At 34.6% G+C, this 21,402-nt stretch overlaps 2 protein-coding genes across 2 annotated transcripts; one reads left to right on the forward strand and one right to left on the reverse strand.

Annotated features, from left to right (window-relative positions):
- Positions 1–8,465: 8,465 nt before the first annotated feature.
- LOC111422989 (DNA polymerase eta) lies at positions 8,466–17,840 on the reverse strand. The gene is made up of 4 exons (XM_023056268.2): positions 17,580–17,840; positions 17,107–17,528; positions 10,127–10,385; positions 8,466–10,072 (listed from the first exon to the last, which is right to left on the reverse strand). Exons 1-4 carry the CDS (start codon positions 17,711–17,713, stop codon positions 8,563–8,565), a joined length of 2,325 nt encoding a protein of 774 aa, XP_022912036.2. The 5' UTR covers positions 17,714–17,840; the 3' UTR covers positions 8,466–8,562.
- A 199-nt stretch (positions 17,841–18,039) lies between these two features.
- Positions 18,040–19,467, forward strand: LOC111421473 (negative cofactor 2 alpha). The gene is made up of 3 exons (XM_023054667.2): positions 18,040–18,151; positions 18,208–18,280; positions 18,710–19,467. The coding sequence occupies exons 1-3, from the start codon at positions 18,110–18,112 to the stop codon at positions 19,252–19,254; spliced, it is 660 nt and encodes a 219-aa protein (XP_022910435.1). The 5' UTR covers positions 18,040–18,109; the 3' UTR covers positions 19,255–19,467.
- The last annotated feature ends 1,935 nt before the right edge of the window (positions 19,468–21,402 follow it).

The following is a 21,402-nucleotide window of genomic DNA, read 5'->3' on the forward strand; positions in this document are numbered from 1 at the left end:
TGTCACACAAAAAACGCCCCAAGCTGTAACTCTGTTATTTACATTTCGATTTTCATGTCCCAGGTATCAAATGAAATGGTTTTATAAATACTATGATTCATGCTACAAATAATTTTTTTCCAAGGCCATCTTCAATTTCAAGCGATTATTAACTTTTGTTTTTCAAATTGCTCCGTATATTTTTCTTCACGTTATTGGGTAGAGATTGTTTTTTTAAATCCATTGATGTACAGGTGGGCAAATTTGGGTGTTATTATAGGCTATCTCAGAAACTATAAGAGATACGAAAAAAGTAGGTGCCATGTCGCGGTCTCTTTTTCCGAGACTAATCCTATCCCGCAAAGAACAAATCTCTATCTTCTTTTGTTTTTAAGTTATAGCCGAAAAGTCAAATTTTAGCGATTTCAAAAAATGCTCATATTTCGTTTATTTTTGAAATTAGAGAAATGGGGTTAATATATTCTACAGGCACTTTTTTAAGTAGAATATACTGTCGTTGAAAAATTTTAAAGATAGCTGATAATTTTTGAGATTTAACATAAAGTTGTATTTTTTTAAATACAAACTATAGTTGATTATGATGTTATTGAAAAGAGCATATTTTTAGCTTTCCAATGATGTTTCTGATTTGATCGCACGCATGATGTATCTGCAGAAAATAAGCGTTATTTTTCAATTTGAAAATATTAAGGATAAAAATTAAAATTTTTAATTATAGCGGCGAGGAAAACGCTAAATGCTACTTAGTTAGTTTAGTTACTATAGCAACGTTAGTTTACTTGTCATTTCATTCATGAATTTGACGGAACAAGTTTCCCGTTTAAGAAGTTCCGCATTATCTTTAAATAAAACGATAAAATTAAATATAGAATATATTGGAGTCCGCTTTGAAGATGATACATAAGTCTTCATATCCCCATTGAAACGGTGTTTCAATGAAAAGTCCGCTCAAAGTTTATGATCCCTAATGTTCCTCTATCTCACCCAATTTCAAAAGAAAAGATTGCTGATATCAAAAAACTTCTAAATCTTATATTTGGGGAAAACTGGGAAAATACTACCGAAGATTTCATTCATTGATTACGAACTGTTCTAACCTTACAACCAGAAGTTTAGTAGAAGAAGATGACAGTTTGTGCTTGTTCAGTTCTTGAAGTTGTCCATAGTTAATTATTCATTAATTAATATATTTTTTATTGGTGAACAAAGTCAGGGATAAGATGCTGAGAAATTTAAATTAACTATTCAAAGTTTTTATTCGTTGGTACAAAGTCAACTTTATTCTGTCATATTCGTGCAAAACCATATATTATAGCCATTAGCAAGGACAGTAGAAGCTAACAGGACTGCTACATCCATTGTTGTGACAACCTGCCCGCAAACTACGTCACACCATTTTCCACGCCCAACTGTTGTTATGGTCTATACGTTTGCTGTTTATTTTTAGAGGTTATATCTTAGACGTATTCATATTAATTTTTGAAGTTTTATGTTTTTAGACGTATTAATGTCTATCATATAACCTCTAAAAACACAGACAGTTACCAGGCGTGGCAAATAGCGTGACGTAGAGTGCGGGCAACCAACCCGTAGTGGACTACAAAAATACAATGGATGTAGCAGTCCTGTTAGATTCTACTGTCCTTGAGCCATTAGGTAGTATTTATTGTTCGAATCCGCCTACTATAATCAAAATTTTGAACCATGGCGCTTACTATTTTGGAATTGAAAATTAACGCTTATTTTCTGCAAATACACAATACATGCGATACATCATTGGAAGGCTAAAAGTAAGCTCTTTTCAGTAACATCATAATCAAGTATAGTTTGTATTTAAAAAAACACAACTTTGTGTTGTATCTCAAAAATCATCAAGTATGTTTAAAATTTTTCAACGGCAGTATATTCTACTTAAAAAAATGTCTTAAGAACGTATCAACCCCATTTCTCTAATTTGAAAAATAAACGAAATATGAGCATTTTTTGAAATCACGAAAATTTGACTTTTTGGCTATAACTTAAAAACATAAGAAGATATAGGTAGGTTTGATGCTTGCGGGATTGGGTTAGTCTCGAAAAAAGAGACCGAGACATGGCACCTACTTTTTTCTTATCTCTTATAGTTTCTGAGATATCCTATAATAACACCCAAATTTGCCCACCCAGTATAGTACATCCATTTTGAACGTAATTTTAGCAGAGAAAAGACACTTGTATATACATAGATAATTCAATAGTTGTAGATAAAATATTTTGTCCACGACTACCTTATAATATATACCTTATGAAGGAGTTTTCTAAAACAAAATGGTAGTCATTTTTCACGGAGTGAATAATAGCGGTGAATAATAATCATTATCCACGGGTAGCCATCTTGATCAGACTAATAATAATTATTTGAAACGTTAAAAGTTCAAAAAACGTCAATTTAATTCAATTTTTTAGGAGTTTCTAAATGTTTGACATAGTAAAAACCTAAACAAATTCCTTGTTTCGTATGATTTAAGCATCAATTAATTAATTTCTGTAAAGAAAACGACGTTTTATAAAACTGACATTTAATTTTGACAAATTGTTGTGAAGTTGGTTACAGTTACATTGAATTTGGGTCACATTGACGTTTAACCTTTATTCAAAAATTATTACATTATACAAGACTTAAGACTTATTACAAATAGCTACAAAGGCAATAATTTTGTATAATTGTTTCTTTACGCGGGTTCGTCCGAATTATCTCACACGAAACGAGTTCGTCAAAGAATAAGTATAAACTAAACCAAACTTCACTCTTGCAACCGTCCTATAGCGTTTTAGAGTAGAACCGGGCTTTGGCGACGCTAAGTCGTAAAGACAGATGTTGCATTACTCGCACGAAACCGATCGACAAATGTAAAACTTCTTCCCTCTTTGTTCTTCTCTTGCTACAGGCTCCCCCTCTGGTTCACCATTTTACGCCCTCGTTAGTGGACCAGCATTTTTCTTGGGTCGCCCTCTTCTTCTTTTTGGACGCTCAGGGTCCGGCACATCTTCGACACCCTGTCTCCCCCTAAACGGGACTAGATCCTTGACATGGTAACATCCCACAATGGAATTAGAGTCACTAGCACTAACTAGGTCGTAGCTCGCTGAGGAATGCGCCCGTAGGATTTTATATGGACCGTCTCGTCTAGGTTCAAACTTGCCGCTTCTCCCTATCTTGGCATTGCTGAGGAGATGTGTCGTCACCATTACCAAATCACCCTCTTTGTAAACGGGAGACTCTCTGCGTTTAATATCAGCATACCTTTTGGCATGATCTTGTCGTTGTTCTATTTTATCTCTAGCGTCGAGCAACGTATCTGCTAACTTTAATAATTGCGGAGTTATCTGGGGCACATAATTTTCTGCTTCTACAATCGCTCGCAGGTCTCGTGTTATATCGCCAGGAGATCGAAGCTCTCTTCCAAACGTTATATAAGCTGGAGTCTTTCCTGTTGATAAACTGTTAGCCGTATTCATAGCGAAGCGTATACTGGGAAGTCTATCTACCCAATCGCAATGGTCCTCGCCAACTAGTATCGCTAGTTGTGTTTTCATATCTCTGTTTTTCCTTTCGACGGGATTGGACTCGGGGTGATATAACGGAGTAAATGTCTGCGTTATACCCAAACAGTATGCCATCTTTTGCATCACTGAACTAACGAATTGGACTCCATTATCTGACAACATTTTCCGAGGGGTTCCGTATCTTAGAACGATTTCGTCAACAAGTATTTTTGCGCAGCACTCGACAGTGGCCTCAACAATTGGGAACAGCTCCACCCACCTTGAAGCTACGTCTTCAATAATCAGGATCCAACGATGATTACTCGTCGTTGTAGGCAATGGACCAAACAAATCAACGGATATCACTTCGAATCTTTGCGACACCACAGGAGTTCTTAATAAACCAGCGGGCTTCAAGTTACTTGGTTTATATCGCTGACAGGCCAGGCAGCTCGAAATGTAATCACTTATCTGTCTTCTCATGCCAGGCCAATAGTACCGGGACGCTATTTTCTGGAACGTTTTGTCTACACCATAATGACCAGCAGTTGGTGCGTTGTGATTTTCGTATAGGATAAGCTTTCTCTCGCTCGCTGGCACCACCAGTTGCGGTTCATCGGTATCGGATTCAGGTACGAACCTATATAACACTCCGTCCACCATCGTATAACCTCGACTAGTCCAATTTGGCAAATCAGGACTGACCTTTTCAAATGCATTGATGATCTTAAGCACATCAGGATCATCAACTTGTTTTCTGCGTATTTCGGATGCCTTCTCTCTCGGTAGTTCAACTTCTACGTAACAAAGACACACATCGTTGGTGTCGGTTTCACAGGGGGGTCTCGATAATGTGTCAGCTGCGGCGTTAGACTTTCCGGGTATGTATACAATTCTTATGTCATATGATTGCAATACCAACGCCCATCCTGCCAATCTTCCACTGGGTGATTTCAACGACATTAACCAACGTAGAGGCTGATGATCTGTCGCTACCACAACCTTCGAACCCTCTATGTATCCTCTAAATTTAGTCACAGCCCATACTAAAGCCAGAGCTTCACGCTCCGTTGTAGAATAATTCTTCTCTGACGTCGTTAATAAACGGCTGGCGTACTCCACTGGTCTTTCGTCTTCTGCTTCACCTTGCAATAATACTGCTCCGAGGGCGTATGCGCTGGCGTCGGTGCGTATGATGAAATAATCACTTTCATCTGCCTGTCTTAAGATTGGTGCTGACGTTAATAATGTTTTTAGCTCTTGGAAAGCTTTTCGTTGAGCGTCACCCCATTCCCATCTAGTGTTTTTCTTCGTAAGATCAGTTAATGGTTTAGCAGTTGCGGAAAAATTTTTGATGAACCTTCTGTACCAGGAACAAGTTTGAAGGAAGGTTCTCAAATGTTTCAGGTTAGTCGGCGGGGGCATATCTGTAATCGCGGATACCTTCTCTGGATCCGTCTTGATGCCACTGCTCGTCAGTACATGTCCAAGGAATCTAACTTCTTCACATGCCAATACACACTTTTTCCGATTTGCGTGCAGTGAAAACTTCCGTAGTCTCTCGAAAACAGCTCGTAAATGGTTTAAGTGTTCTTTGAAACTTTTCGAAACCACTATAATGTCATCAAGGTAGCACAACACGGTGATGTTCTTTAGGCCCGCACGAAAACGATCTATCAATCTCTGGAATGTCGCGCCGGCATTCTTCAGACCGAACGGCATTCTGTTAAACCGATAAGTTCCGAACGGTGTCACAAACGCGGTTTTGTCACGATCTTGTTCTCGCACACGCACTTGCCAGTAACCAGACCTTAGATCTAGTGTCGTCATGTATAATGTTTCACGTGCTAAATGTAAGAGGTCCTCGATTCGCGGCAACGGGTAACTATCACTGATTGTCACTGAGTTTAGTTTTCGATAATCTATACACACTCTACGGGAACCGTCCTTTTTTGGCACAAGTACCACCGGTGCAGCCCACGGTGATTCACATTCTTCGATAATATGATCGGATAACATCTTTTCCAACTCATGGCGCAGAATTTCTTTGTTCTGTGGGGACATTCGGTATGGTGGAACGGCGGTCGGTGCACAGTCACTCGTTTCGATACGGTGTTCTGCGAAAGGAGTTGGTTCTTCCCCTTGTCCAAAGATGTCTTCGAATTCCAACAAAAGTTGACTCAGACATTCTCGTTCTTCTTCCGTAAGTCTCGTTGCTTCATCCTGTCGAAGCCCACAAGGAACAGCTTCTGCTTCAGTTCGATCGATAGCTTCAATTGCAATGTTTGCAGTAGTTGTGGTTTTCTCATTGTCTTTGTTGAGTTTCAAGAAAAACTGGTATTTTACTTCCGGTACATCGCGGAACCACCACTCGCCATGTGGTATGTCCAACACAATCCCTGCCAAGGAAAGGAAATCCGCTCCTAAAAGCGTTCTATTTGCTTTGGCATTTGGCAACACGATAAATCTTTGTCGTACCGTACGACTTTCAATGTTAACCTCGACTTCGGTTTCCAATACTTCTTCAGTCTTAGCTTTTCCGTCGGCCAGAGTGAAACTGATTTTCTTAGGGGTGAATTTATAATTCGCTTCCTTCAACACTTCATAGAATTTCCAACCGGCCACACTGATTTGTGCTCCAGTATCTACAAAACCTACTCCCTTCTGGTTGCCTACTACAATTAGCAGTAACGGTCTGCGATCGTCGTCCTCATTCGCCGAAATTTGATAAAAGGACAAATTTCCTAATGACGCAACGTTGACGTTCTTGTTAGCATTTTCTTTGCAGATGGGACATTTTGCGCGGATAACGCCTTCTTTACCGCATCCGTAACAGCGAAGGACGTTCCTTTCGACGGAGTCACTTGGTTTTGGATTAGCTTGGCTTTTATCACTTTCTTTGTTCTTGTTGGCCAAATCACGACACTCATCTTTAAGGTGTCCGAACCGTTTGCAATACGAGCAGCGTGGTCTGTTTCTATTCGGTTTCTGTTCAGTCACGGCACTTCCTGGTTTCTGCGCACTGCTTGTGCTACTCACGTCGTCGCGGTATTCGAGGATAAGTGTCTCGGCGTCGAGGGCTTTTTGGATAAGTTCGTCGAATGTATTTACGCACTCGCGAGAAACATGTTTACGAATCTTTTTGTTTAATAACCCGTAAACCATGTCTAACATCATTTCTTCCGGTATTTTGTACGGCATTTTTGCGATAATAGATCTGGCGCGGCACAAAAAAACATCGCACTTGACATCACCCTGTTCGTTATTAAACAAATCCCGAAAAAGTTTGTACGCGGGCTTTGTGATTCCGTACATCGCGCGCAGTTGTTTAATCGCGTCATTCCAATTCGTCACAGAGCTTTTTACACCTTGCCACCATATCGCGGCTTCTCCCGTCAATAAAAGAGGCAATCCGCGTAAAGCGTGATCATCAGAAACGTCTGTGCACTCTTTATATATCTGTACGGCGTCCACGAATGCTTCAACTGCATCATTGTTCTGATTACTGCCATCAAAACGCGCGGAACATCTCGCGAAACTACCCGACGGTGAAGGACTAGGCGCGGCGGGCGAAACTGTACGCGGCGTAAATTGTTCCAGCAATTGACGGTTAAATTCGAGTTGCGAACGTTGTACTGCTTCCAGCAACGCTGCGAATTCATTGGTAGACATCGTAGCAGTTATCTTTGATTCTTCCACGTCGGAATCCGGGTTGGCGTCAGTTCTTTTCTTTGGAGGCATCACAAAACTCAAACTTTCACGTGAAATTCGGGCCGCTAGTTGGGCGCCACTTATTACATTATACAAGACTTAAGACTTATTACAAATAGCTACAAAGGCAATAATTTTGTATAATTGTTTCTTTACGCGGGTTCGTCCGAATTATCTCACACGAAACGAGTTCGTCAAAGAATAAGTATAAACTAAACCAAACTTCACTCTTGCAACCGTCCTATAGCGTTTTAGAGTAGAACCGGGCTTTGGCGATGCTAAGTCGTAAAGACAGATGTTGCATTACTCGCACGAAACCGATCGACAAATGTAAAACTTCTTCCCTCTTTGTTCTTCTCTTGCTACAAAATTTATTTAAACAAAATTTAACTCAGGTTAATTATGCCACTCGCTACGCTCGTGACATAAACTTAACCTTCGTGAATAATAGCCCTCATTATATGCTCATATAATAATATACTATTATCTACAACTATTGAATTATCTATTCGTTATACATTTGATTTTTGACGGGTAATAACACGCATTACCCATGACTGACAAAGTGTTGAATAATGAAGCCATTATTCCACAGTTCTGACACGGCCTACTAATCAAAAAATAAAATATTAACAGAAATGACAGCTTTCTTATATTGAGGTTATGTCTGAAATGTCTATCAAGTTTATTTTTTTCCTTTTTTTTGATTTTTTTTCAAAATTAAATACTTGTAGATAAAGTATAGTATTCAACTTGCGTATAATGTTGCAACTTCATCTTCGTGGGTAACAGCCGCCATTATTGTTGAATAATATACTATTAAATGTAAATTTTTGTAATAACACACTATGTAAGTAATAAATATTGGAATAATTAAAGAATAGCTGTCCCTCTTAAAAATCGATGATTTTTTTTAATTGGTAGGAAATGACTCAAAAGATGTGTTAATGATAAAAAAAAGTGCGCAAAAGTGCAGTACTTACCGAAAAATCACTTTAAAGTTGCGATTTGACGTTTCTTTTTGGAAGTTCAAAGCAATGTTAAATATGCATTTTCGTATTAAATCCTAACCTGAAATTGTTTAATTTATACCCACGCACTAAATAAAAAGTTATTTTCACTAAACTTGTTGAGATTACAACATATTTTCGGATGAAAACCTTATTTCTTAGGCTATCAATGCATAACGACAATTACCTGTCGTTAGATAGAATTGTAACAATAATAAGTATTATCATAAAATTATTTATTAAAAATTGCATGATAATACAAGACTAGTTTTTCTTAAACATCAATAAATAAAATAGCAAATTATAATAAAACCCTTCAATTTCTTTTAAAATATGACATAATTGCACCTTTACCTTTATTATTATTACCTGCAACTTTTACACTTAGCTTTGGAATTATTGAATTCAACTCAGAATGTAGTTTCTTTGCAGCATGGTAATCTAAATGATCCATAAAGCTGGCCGAAGGAATTTTTTTGTTGCACTCTGGACATGTTTTTGTTGGCCCTTCAATGTCCTCTTTTGCGGAAGCTAAAAACAAAGCCAGTTTGTTACAATGTGATTCTGGTTTGCGCTTATTTTTTTTATTTTGACCGTTTTTATCTGGATTCTTTACAGGTTTAATCGGTTTCGAAAGTATGTTATTTGTTTTATTTTCTTTGTAAAGATGAGCTTCTTCTTTCACAATTTTTAAAGCGAAATGGTAATCTAAATGCGAAGGCATCTCTGACAATAAAATTTCTTTATTACATTCGGGACATAATTGTTTTTGAGGATCTTTAAAATGTGATTGGTTATTTCTGTCTGTTAATATTGGAGATTCTCTATCAATATTTATTTCTAATGGGAGAACTCCTAAATCATTATTATTCGAATTAACAAAATCATTGTTTTTATTTTCGTTTTCTTCTGTTATTTCAATAAATGATTCTTCTAGATTTTTTGAGGTGTCAAAATTTCTATCTTTACTAGTACTCGGAGTTGTAATATTATCAAAAAAAGTTGAAAAATACGATTGCTTTTTTACTGGTTCTTTTCTTGGAGTTATTTCTTCGGTTATTGAATCATTAGATCCATTCAAATTTGTTTCATGTATAAGCTTTTTAAAATCAGCATCTGGGCTGGTAAAGTTTGTGTTAAAAACTATATCATTTCTTTTAATATCTATAACAGGAGTTTTATTTAAGAATATTCTGTCATCAATATTAGTTTTTATTTCTTCATCAATTGAATCATTTTCTAAAATATCACCAAAGTCCATTGTTAATGAATTTTCCTCCAAACTTAATTGCTGCATTTTATCATTATCTTTAGTCACAAAACTTAATATATTAGATGTTCTTTTTGGAGTAGAACTCGCCGGTAGATTTTTATTACTTTCATTACTCTTATTAAAAAAACTCGTCAAATCATACGTTTTTTTGTTGTCTTCAAATTTCCCCGCACTAACCCCCATAAACTTAATGCAATAGGAACCATCTTCTTGCATACAATTTTTATTTATAATGTTTAGCATATCAGCCGCAATTTTTTCCGATTCATATGAATTTAAAGGATGTGTCCTTGAACTATGAACATCTTTTCTGTTTATTTCTTTAGCAAAACTAACCACCATTTGTTTGGCTTTTCTGTTATTTTCTTGGATGTCAGCTGCTAAACGTTCAGCTAATTCTTCAGATAAGTCGTTTATCCAGTGAGATACATCATCGAATGTTATTAAAGCTGTTCTACCTGGGAATTTTTTACAACATCCTATTGATTTAGACACTAATCTTACCGTTACTGGTTCTACATCGATTCCTCTTGCTATATTATACAACCATGAACTGTTACATAAAAAAAATAATAATAAAACAATTTAATTCTTTTATTTAACGTACCCAGTTTTTTCATCATATCTTTGAATGAGATCTTTTTCATCAAATTGTTTTAATTCTGCCATTGTGGATATTCCTAGATCATCCCCCAAAATTTCACCAAATTTTCCACCTAAACTTTTTATTTTTCGAATCGGTAAGTTTTTATAAAGTTCATCAACGCCACATTGTGGCAAAATCGTTTGTTGATTAGGTTTGTGCAATCCGCAAGATAATTTTGCTAAAATTTTATTATGGGCTATTCCCGCTGAACACTTATAACCTACAATTTAATAAAAGATCGAAATTAATCAAATCATATTAATAAAAAAAGGAATTTTAAGTTGTCTGCTTTTATTTATTGTTACATTTCCTTCTAATTATGTAATCTGTAAGATATCGTTCACATAATAAAGAAAAATTTTCAGCAACAGAGAACTACTATGGTACAGCACAACATGTAACACATAAAGCCGCAAAATCTTCCCAGCAAATTCAAATAAGTCAATCCAGTGCTTAAAAAATCCCGAAATTCCATTTCTATGCATTTCATTAATTTTTTTAACGTAAAATTTAGACATCTATTGAAATATTTATTGTTTGACAGACGTTTAGAATAGTAGGGGCGGGTGGATGTTAACAGTCTGTGGTGGTCATATTGTTTTGGCAAATCACCATGGGAAGTTACACGATTGAGCAGCACTATCAAATGATGAAATATATCATAAAAGTGTAAGGAGAACCCGAGACAGTCGATTCCTTATCATGCACAAGGCGAATTTGGCGTGGGGACTTGGGCCTACCCGGACAACACCCAACTAACCCAGGAAAAACAATGGTAATAACCATAGACAATACTGATTGTTCGTTGAGATGGCTTCGGAATATTTGGAAGAGGAACCGAGTTTTGGCCGACTCGGGTCCTCTTCCTCGTCTTTAACGACGAGACGCATTTTTGAATGAATGACTATGTGAACAGGCCCAATTCTGGCCCATGTGGGTTGACGACATGAGGTTTACCAGGTGACAATGTATCCACAAAAAGATACCGTTTGGTGCTCAAATTCAGTCGGATCTACAGATTGATTCGGGAGGATATGGAAATATTTTAAGGACATGTCCATTAAGCAAAAATAAGCAAAACTCGGACTAGAACGTATGGGGTTAACGTTCTAGACCGATTTTTATTTGTTTCAGATATAATTAGGTTTTTCTTTTTAAAAAGTTGGGTTGGAAAACACTAAAACGGCAAGGTTTAAACGCTTTGCATCTGCAAAAAGGACAAAATCTCCAAGGAGGCAATTATCCATTAAGACTTCAATTTTGTCAATGGATTCGTGAAAACAGAAGATTACTCAAATGCATTTTGTTTACTGATGAAGCTTAATTTACTCGAGATGAAATTAAGAATTACCAGAATAATCATCAATAGCCAGACGAAAATCCTAATGCCCGGCAAGGACACAATTTCCAACATCAGTTTAGTATTAATGTATGGTGCGGCATTCTAAATGATCAATAGTTTGTCCTTTTGTATTGGATGGCCGTCTTACTGGGGAAGGTTATTTACATTTTTTGGAAGACCATTTAGAGAAAATATTGGACAAAGTACCTTTAAATATTCGACGTCGTATTATCTTCCAACATGATGGAGCGCCTCCTCATTATTCAGAAATTTTCTGTGTTTAGTAATACATTTTTCTTCACTTTTTGAATTACTATTGTTCAAAATATCTCTGAAATAAATGAAAATTGGACTTGAACATATGGGCTTATATTGCTTATTTTTGCTTCCTGGACATGTTCTTAAAATATTTTCATTTCCTCTCGATTTACCGTGCATATGCCGATACCGTGTGAAGACAAAGAGTACATTTAAACGATGTTATATTCCATGCATAATGCCACACATGGGTCTTTCAAAGAAAAAATGAGTTTAGTATTTAAAAACTTTGTTACATGTTTGCTGCCGCTATTCAAAATTTCTCATAAATGTTGATAATATCAACATTTTTGCTCCTAATGTGTTAAACTGGCGCTTTTCGGTACTTGCAAAGGTAACTTAGTTTCTGTTATTGCATCTTTCTACATTGCTGCTTAATTTTTTCTAAGTTTTTATTGAGCAGCAATTTAAAAATGCTCTATTCTTTGTATTATCAAAATCATCGCTTTTTCATGGTTTCACGATTGTCATACACATTCACAGTGTCATATTTTATTATGCACTATAAGCGGCCGAATTTTGCCATTTATTAACGATAGGATTACAGAAAGTTTTCAAAACAAACCATTCCGATGATACTGGAAGCAATATTCTCTTGCCACAATTAGTAATTTTCAAGTTCCTAAAGATAGTTTTTCAAAATAGTTCATTGAGAAATGAGGAGAAATACTACGTATAAAATAGCATTTATTCACGTTAATCTTATGCTGATTATGATGATAATATTTCATGAAAGTACGTAATGCCATACCAACCACATATGCTAATATGTTGCATAAAAACTTGTTCCACAGATTATTTATAAATGATAGCAATGAACTTAAACACCAAATTTGGTAGTAACCTCTACAGCAAATTCTGTGGACAAATGTAATGTGTTTATAGTACCCAACGCAGAGAAATTATATAACTTTGACAGGAAAGGGTTGAGTGTCATGATATATCCCAGAGGTGGAGAACCTGCGGCCTCCGTTAGATTCTTGTGCAGCCTTCATAAAAAGCTAACTCTTGTAAATTTGAAAATTAATAAAGAACGATGAAGCGCCACAGAATGTAAAGCAATAAGACTACTATTTTCTGTAACATGCTTGCAGGCTTGCTTAATTCTGCAACCTTCATATTGTAACAAATTTGATTGGGGGCCTTTCATAATCTGATGTTTAAGTATTATTGTGGAGAAAAAAAATAGGATAGTATTCTTTTTCTAATGTAAACTGATCCTAGATAATTCAATTTTAAATAAATCAGTCCTAAATGTAAAGCCAAATTCAAGCAACTAAATCTTATAGAAAAAAGTTTACTTGATTTTTGAATTTGTCCATTTGCTTTTTGCTCAAGACAGTATTTCAATTTATCATACTCTACACCACCCGAAACGTCACGGTAATATGAGAGGTGCACCTTCTATGAAAGACAAAAAAGAGGGCATCACATCTAGCCTTAAAAACATTAATGCAAAATTCATAATTTCACAAGACACTCTGGATAGAGCTATTGCAATTGTCAACTATATTCGCGTAAATATAATCATCGTTAATTTCGGCAAATGCTAACTTTAAACGAGGAAACGTACAGTGTTGATCTACCGTACTACTGCAAGGTTCGTTGGCTGGCTACAGGATAAGTTTTCATCACAATTTTAAACTTTTATCAAAAACAAGCTATGTGATCTATCAGACGAATCATTTTGGAGAAACATTACATTTTTGTCTGATATCATGACAAAGCAAAACAATTTAAATATTTACCTGCAAGGTAAAACGATTCACATATGTATGTCGCAGGTAAATGGTTGTTTCACATAAATAGCTTTTTCCTAGGCAGATAGTATCTGACTAGGAAACTGCAAATAGTTTTATTTCATTTATTTCAGTCTAAATTCTACTTTCCTAGGCAAATAGCATATGGCTAAAATATTTTCAGGCAACTAGCTCTTTAAACTAGGCCTCGGAATCGTATTCGAATAGTCGAATATGCGTAATTCGAATAATTTTCATAATTTATTAGCCGAAAAGTCAAATATTTGAATAGTCGACTATTTGAATATTCGTTAAAAGAAAATAATAATTTAGTTTATTGGATACAATTTTTTGATCCATTTTTTTCCAATTTTTTAATGTAATGACGACGATTGTTCGACAACTATTCCACTAGTCGAATTGTTCGACTATTCGAATATTTAAATTTGTAAAATTCCGAGCCCTACTTTAAACCAACCCAACCCCAGGAATGCTTTATTTCTTTAAGAGAGCTTCACAGTCACTGTTTTCTGGGCAAGGGATGTCAAAATGCCAGTGCCAGCCTTCGAAATTTCAATGCAGTACAAAAAGGTGTACTCGTTTCAAAATAAGATAACGTGCAATAGTAGATGCCATTCCGGCAATAATTGTCAAAACAAGTAAATTTTTGTATTTAGTATTTAAGTCGTCAAGAAATAAATCGTTTATTTGTATTTTTGTTAAACTTGAAAAAGTATATGAAACTGTTATGCAATTTTTGAACATGATACGCAAATAATTTGACTCGTTTGACACTCAGTAGGAGTCATTAGTGACTTTAATTTAAGAAAAGTAGGTTTATTTTATTGTGAACAGGTACCTACTCTATATTCCATTGTTGTATCGAAAAAATGGTATTTGCCTAGACATTTAATGATGAAACTGTAACGAACTACTGTTTGCCTAAGCAGACAGTATCTGACTAGGAAAAAGCTATCTACCTGAAATAACCATTTGCCTGCGCCATGTATATTAAATGTGGCAAAAGAACCAAGCGTTTGCAAAAAAAATATCTGCACAACATTTTACAGAGCTAGCAAACATTTTGAACGAGCAGACATGTTAAAATGTTCTGGATTCTTTAATCGAAGAATATACTGAAAGATTTTCCGATTTTGACGAACACACTCCTGCTTTGAAATTGGTATTTGAACCACGTTTAGTGGATATATCCGAGGCTCATGAGGTACTATGGAGTTATTTGTGTTAGGGGAAGATAGTAACCTGAAATTTCTTTTTGACGCTAAAAAGGATCCCATAGAAATCAGGAAGCACTATCTTGCTTGGAAGTACTTACTGTTGCGAGTCAACATTTTCCTCAATGACGAAAATAAAAACTAGTTTAACAACTCAAATTACAGATGCTCATTTAGAGAATCAGCAATGAGTCTGCAACCACTAAAACTGTGCAAAAAGTATAATTTTACAAAAGTCGCATTTGTAGGTGTATCAACTTATGCCCAATTTAAAGTAGCCTCCCTTTAAGTAGCCTTTCCCTTGAAAAATCCGCATAGACCATATTTACCTGACCACCAGTAGATTAGTAATCGTGGAACGACATCTAATGAACCCATTCTGGTTTGGTAACACTATGTTCAAGTGAACAATAGAGACCCAATATGTGAGCGGTTGCAATGATTGGAAAATTCTTATATCGCACAGAAGATGTTAATCAAATAATAAGGGCAGGAAGGTCACTATCACCTTTTTCCGAAAAAGAAAGCGGGTGGATATTCAAAGCGGGTGGATATCATGTCGTATGATCAAAATGAAAATCAAAAGTCTTAATAAACAACAGCAACACCAGATCAAATTTATTCTTGCATTACTGTGCTATTCCTTTTGCACTATAGAAGGTATTCATAATGTAGTCCATTCATTGCTACGAAGTATCAGCATGAAAGAAAGAAGGCATGTTTTATATCAACAGATTTAAAATTTCAGCAACAGCGCTCATTGACGCAAATATGAGAGATCGTGTACTGGCGTCGTTTTGTATACTTAACTTCTTCCATTATTATGCTTAATCAGATGATCACAAAGAAACACTGTTAATGAACAGGGTCTGTCACGACAAGCTGAGTCTATATGTATATGGTTTATCAGAGGAGCTCAATTCAGCTAAAATATGTTCAGTTTTCTATAACTTCTGGTTATATCGGAAATGGACTCTTACTTTGTTATTGTAAATGGTATGTCCTATTTTTTTTTTTTTATTTTCGAGATCCCCGCTAAATTTTAATATAATTTGATATAAGTCATCAATCTAGATTGCACCATTTTTGAGTTATTTCAGCTTTTTTGAAAATTTTGGCAGATGCCTTACATTCAAAGTCAGGCCAAATATTCTCAGAGTTTGTACAAATAATACCCACCCATAGGTTACACAATCATTGAAAATTTGTTTAAAAAATTATACGTGGTCAGAAATTTGCGAAAATTCTCTATCTGAAAAGTAAGATCTCACCCATAGCTTGTATCTTAGTGGAAGGAGTAGCAAACTCCTTCGTTTTGATGTTAATCACAAAGTCTCCTTACTTTCCACCTTAGAATAATTTCGTTTCATATCACTTCCTTCAAATCAAAGGCAACTCATATTATAAAATTTTCAAATAATCACGATTTTCACTTCTTTTTTAAGTTTCTACAAAAATCATACATTTTAGATATAGGGATGATAAAATCCCCTTATTTTTCAGTGTACAATACGCTGGTTAAGGAAAATGTAGGGTTGCCATTTAATTTTAATTTCTGACCACCTGTATAATTTTTAAAAAAAGTTTTCAAAAGTTATGTAAGCTATGGGTCTTATTTGTGCAAACCTGAGAATATTTGGCCTGGCTCGAATGTAATTTCACAAATGCATCTGAAAAAATTTTCGAAAAACTGAAATAATTAAAAAATGGTGCAATCTAAGTAGACATATGATGACTTATATCAATTTATATTAAAATTAAGCGGGGATCTCGAAAATTCAATAAACATTGGGCCATTCCATTTAAAATAACGTAGTAGGGGTTCATTTTAGCCAATTTAGTATTTTTAGGAATTAAGTTGTGGGATCACTTTGCACACTAAGGTGTTCTACAAAGTCATAGAGGTGTCTGAATGGGTTGCACATTGACAGTTTCCCATAATTGTTTAGCCAATCTTGAAACTTCTCTAGAAAAATGTCTTTCTTTGCAGAAATTGCATTGTCTATATTTGCCAAGATATCAAGATTCAATTTTCACTAATATTTAAAGTGATGTGGAATTATCCAAGTTATCAAATGATGTCAAAGTTATAGCTCATTATCTAACTTTACAAGATAGCGAAAATTTTATGTTTCTTTATGGCAGTTAGGAGGAAGATGCAGCTCGATGATACAAATCAGATTATAAGAACAACAAACTCATATGAATTAGTTATATAAGAGCCAATTAGTTATATTGTAATGTTAGAGTTTATAATAAAGGAATTACTAATTACTAAAAGCTTCAAAATCTTAAACTAATTCTAACCTGTTTTCTTATAAACAGCCTCTCGAATCTCCTCAGCAATAACTCCTCCAATACACAATTTCAAATCTCCTTCATTCAAATCCTTAACATTGTCAACAAAAACATCCTTGTCAAAACCAGCAACATGAGTGTTGGGTAAATTGCTAACATTAGGAACATATTGTAATTCTATCCGTTTATTAACAGCCTCTGTAATATCCAAATAGGCTTCATCAACAGAAGCACGTTCTAAAAGTGATGTAAAAGTTTGTAGAACATCAGCGACACGTTTTCCAGCATCTCGGTATTTTGTTAAATCTGCTTTTCCTCTTTGGCAAGGAACACTAACTAATTGTAACTCTGGGCATTTCTTTTTTGCATCTGCTCCTCTCATATGTCGTGTAACACCTTTGTCTCTTGCTGGATAGTTTACAGCTATAATACTGTAATTATATTTAATTAATTAAGTGGAGTACGCTTATTTTTATAATTACCCTCCTCCTTTCCATTGATTGTATTGAACAACAGCAATAGGTTTTCCTTCTAATTGAGGATTTAAGTTTTCTTCCACTTGGCAATAAAAGCAATCCATATCAACCAAAACTACGACTCTTTTATTATAATCCATTATTATTCACAATCTTAATTAGTTAAATTTATGCAAGATTGTAGATTAAATGTGGTTATAAATCCTTGGTTATAAATAATTAAATCCCGCCAATTTATTAAGTATAGAAATTATATTTGAACGTAACCTAAACATAACCTAATTAAACAGCTGTTATTGAAACATTTTCTTAATACAAAAATAATTTATTATTATTTTCATTTATATTTAAAATAACTTTATAAAAATCGTAATTTTACTCTATATGTTTTTTGTGTTAATTCTTAGAAGTGTAAAATATTATGAATTTTAATCAGTGAACGTATCCCAAAAGATAACCTAGCTTATTAATTGTCAGTCAAACGGTTTGTTGACAAAAGTAGTTGGGAAGAAAAGTGTTCATAAAATATTCTTAAAATGCCATCTAAAAAGAAAAAATACAATGCGAGATTCCCCGCGGTAAATATCTCTCGGTATGTTATTTACACAGATAATAATTTTTATTAATATTTTAGAGCAGGATAAAGAAAATTATGCAAACAGATGAAGAAGTTGGAAAAGTGGCACAGGCAGTTCCAGTTATTATCTATATCCTTTTTTGCTTTCTTTCGGTGTGCTTATTAAATATTTCATTATTATTAGAGCGTTAAACAGTGATTTTTTCAAAATAATCCCTTCTAAAGGATGGGAGTAATAACGTTTTACAAAGCAATTCATTTAATTGGATATTGTAAAATACACCATAAATGTATTTGAAATGATTAGCATTGTTTATTTTTGCAAAGCTCAATATCAATGACATTCAATATTTTCTTATCTATCACATTGCTTCTATTTTTTTTGTTTTTTTTATGTTGAAATTGTGTTTGGAAATCAGAATTATCACAGTTTTGTTTTTGAAAAGATATAGTAGGAGTAGATAGCATTTATAGAGTTTATATCATTTATTTCTGTTATCTTTTTCAGATAATAATTAAATCACAAATGTGATTACTTTTTTCCTTAATATTATTTTACCTAGAACATTAGAACTTTTTGTAGAGTCTTTATTAAAAAAATCAATGCAGATAACACAAGCAAGAAACGCAAAAACATTAACACAATCGCATATGAAACAGTGTATCTTATCAGAAAGTCGATTTGATTTTTTAAAAGACCTAGTAAAAGATATACCAGATGCAAGTGTACAAGATGATAATGAAAGTAATGTGCAGGATATGGAGATAACACCAAGAACTTATGGTACTAGACATGGAGAGGGTAATAATGATCAAGAAACCAGTACACCTAGACCGGAAATAGCAGCAAATTTTTATACAGAACAGGGTACATCAAGAACACCTGTTATTCAATATGGACCAAATGTTATGGAAAAAAACAGTTCTAAAACATACACAAATAAGAGTCACACGAATACAAATAACGAAGATGATGATGATGGGACAGTTATAAAGTCTGATTCGTCTTCTGAAAATGTACCCTCATTAATACCAATTTCGCACAATATGTACGGGCAAAGTACCGGTGATAACCTTTACATAGATGAAGATTATGATAACTAATCTTGGTAACAATAAGAGTTTTTTTATGTTCACATTATTTGTTAAGGAGATGTTGATGATTAACGGTTAAAACTAATTGACTGAGATGATAGCCACTGTAATATTTATTTTAGTGACTTTTTTTACTGTCGATTAAACAGATAAGTGTAAGAATTCTACGACGATTTAGTTTTAATGTATATAAAAATATATTATAAAAAAAACTCTCATAAATAGAGTGTTTCTAAATAGTTGAATTGGGTAACAACAATTATAAGTGTTTCAACCGTTGGATACATAAAAATGATGGCTCAAGTTTTTGTCAAAATTTTATTTTGAAAATATAGATATCTTTTTTCAAAAATGATCTCTTTTTAACCTATCTTTTCCTAAGTTTTTTTAAAATGATATCGTTTTTAGTGGAAACAACAATATACTGGTACAATTAATGAAATTACTGAAGTGGTTTTATTTATATTTGGTTATTCACTGTTTGTGCTTATTACCCAATTTATCTAATTGAAGATTGTTGCTTGGTATACAGGTGTTTCATAATATATGCGCGGGACTTCAGGATGTGCAAGTCTGTATAATGGTATGTGGCTAAATAGCTAATCAGAAGTAAGTAAACTCAAGGTTTTAACCCTCAGATGACGGATGCCTTGATAGTGTCGCGCGGGTCGATCTACATTGAAATAATATTTTTTATGAAGGGAAAATAAAAAGTTTCTTTCAACGATCTATATACAGTGTGTCCGTAAAGTAATGGATATAGGCGATAAAATCATAATAAACGGTTTATGGAAAAATCCCTGAAATGGGTCTAAAGATTTAAATTTTTTGTTCAACATTGCAATTTTTGTTGCGGAATATGAAAGAAGATTTTTTTCTGAATCTAGTACAGGTGTCCAAATTTCGATGGGTTTGCAGGGTATCTGAGTTATTATGAAAGATAGAAAATTGCGGCTTTCGCGAACCTGTGCTACTTTTTTGTGAAACTTACAATGGCGCAAACCAAGTTTTCATAGCCCTCTTCGTTTTTGATATACAGGGAGTGTTTGAAATTTACGATTTTTAGACACCTTCTGTATCTTGGCTATCCGGAAACTCAGTAAAAAAGTAAAAACGGGTTCTAATAGATTTTTTCACGTGGAATCCAATGGTGCACGTAGAATTTTTCTAGTCATCACGGGTTTTGAATTATAAACACAACTCAAATACTGAATACTCAACTTCTAAAATACTTAACTCTTTATAACTCCTATGATAGAATTCTTGATTTAATTTTCACTAACTTGGATAGTCAAATTTGTATTGAGAAGGAGCTCTATCCTTTCGTTCCTGAGGATAAGCATCATCCGGCGTTGTCGACTGCTCTATCAATTGAAATTACAAAATTTCCGACTGTTTTTCCAAACGCTGTTTGTTTCTCGATTTAACTTTCGAAGAGCGAATTTTCCGACTTTATATGATGACATTGCTCTCATGGATTGGTCATTTTTAGAAGATGTAAACGACGTGGACGAAATGTTGGATTTGTTTTATACTTCTCTTTATAATTTAATAAAGAAATCGGTGCCTTGCACTCAACAGAAGCAAAACAATTATCCTCAGTGGTTCTCTAAGGAAATAATTAAAAACCTTAAAACTAAAGAGTACTATAGACACAAGTACAGAACTACCAAACAAATGTTCTATCTCGATCACTTCATTAGAATGAGATCACTAGTAAAAGAACAAATCGACGCTGCTTACAATTCCTTTTGGCAACATGCCTCTGATAATTTAAAGCACGATCCTAGTGATTTCTGGAATTTCGTTCGACTAAAGCAAGGTACTAGCAGAATACCGTCGATCGTTAGAGATGATGTAGATGAATATACTATTCCGATTGATATAGTCAGTGCTTTCGATTCCTATTTTTCATCTGTTTATTCTGACAATTCCAGGGATTTTACTGACGCAGTTCCCACGTTGCCAATGTTTAATATCCATCAGGTAACCGAGGAGGAGATAATTGCTGTAATGAGGGGTTTTAGCTCCAAACTCACAGCGGGTGAAGACCAAATATCTAGTTTTCTGGTACGTGATGTACGATTTGCGTTGGCTAAACCGTTGATGTACATTATTAATCGCTCTATAACTGCTTCGATTTTCCCTCAGAGATGG

Source organism: Onthophagus taurus, chromosome 1 (genome assembly GCF_036711975.1).
Source record: "Onthophagus taurus isolate NC chromosome 1, IU_Otau_3.0, whole genome shotgun sequence".
Lineage (NCBI taxonomy): Eukaryota > Metazoa > Arthropoda > Insecta > Coleoptera > Scarabaeidae > Onthophagus > Onthophagus taurus.

What these genes read in the sequence shown, in the direction of transcription:
- LOC111422989 (XM_023056268.2), bottom strand. Translation starts at nt 17,713, where the DNA reads ATGGATTATAATAAAAGAGTCGTAGTTTTGGTTGATATGGATTGCTTT. An exon ending in GGCTGTTTATAAGAAAACAG is followed by an intron (nt 10,386 to 17,106) that starts GTTAGAATTAGT and finishes ATTAAATTGTAG; the next exon opens with GTTATAAGTGTTCAGCGGGA. An exon ending in AGATATGATGAAAAAACTGG is followed by an intron (nt 10,073 to 10,126) that starts GTACGTTAAATA and finishes TTTATGTAACAG; the next exon opens with TTCATGGTTGTATAATATAG.
- LOC111421473 (XM_023054667.2), top strand. Translation starts at nt 18,110, where the DNA reads ATGCCATCTAAAAAGAAAAAATACAATGCGAGATTCCCCGCG. An exon ending in ACAATGCGAGATTCCCCGCG is followed by an intron (nt 18,152 to 18,207) that starts GTAAATATCTCT and finishes TTAATATTTTAG; the next exon opens with AGCAGGATAAAGAAAATTAT. An exon ending in GGCAGTTCCAGTTATTATCT is followed by an intron (nt 18,281 to 18,709) that starts ATATCCTTTTTT and finishes ATATTATTTTAC; the next exon opens with CTAGAACATTAGAACTTTTT.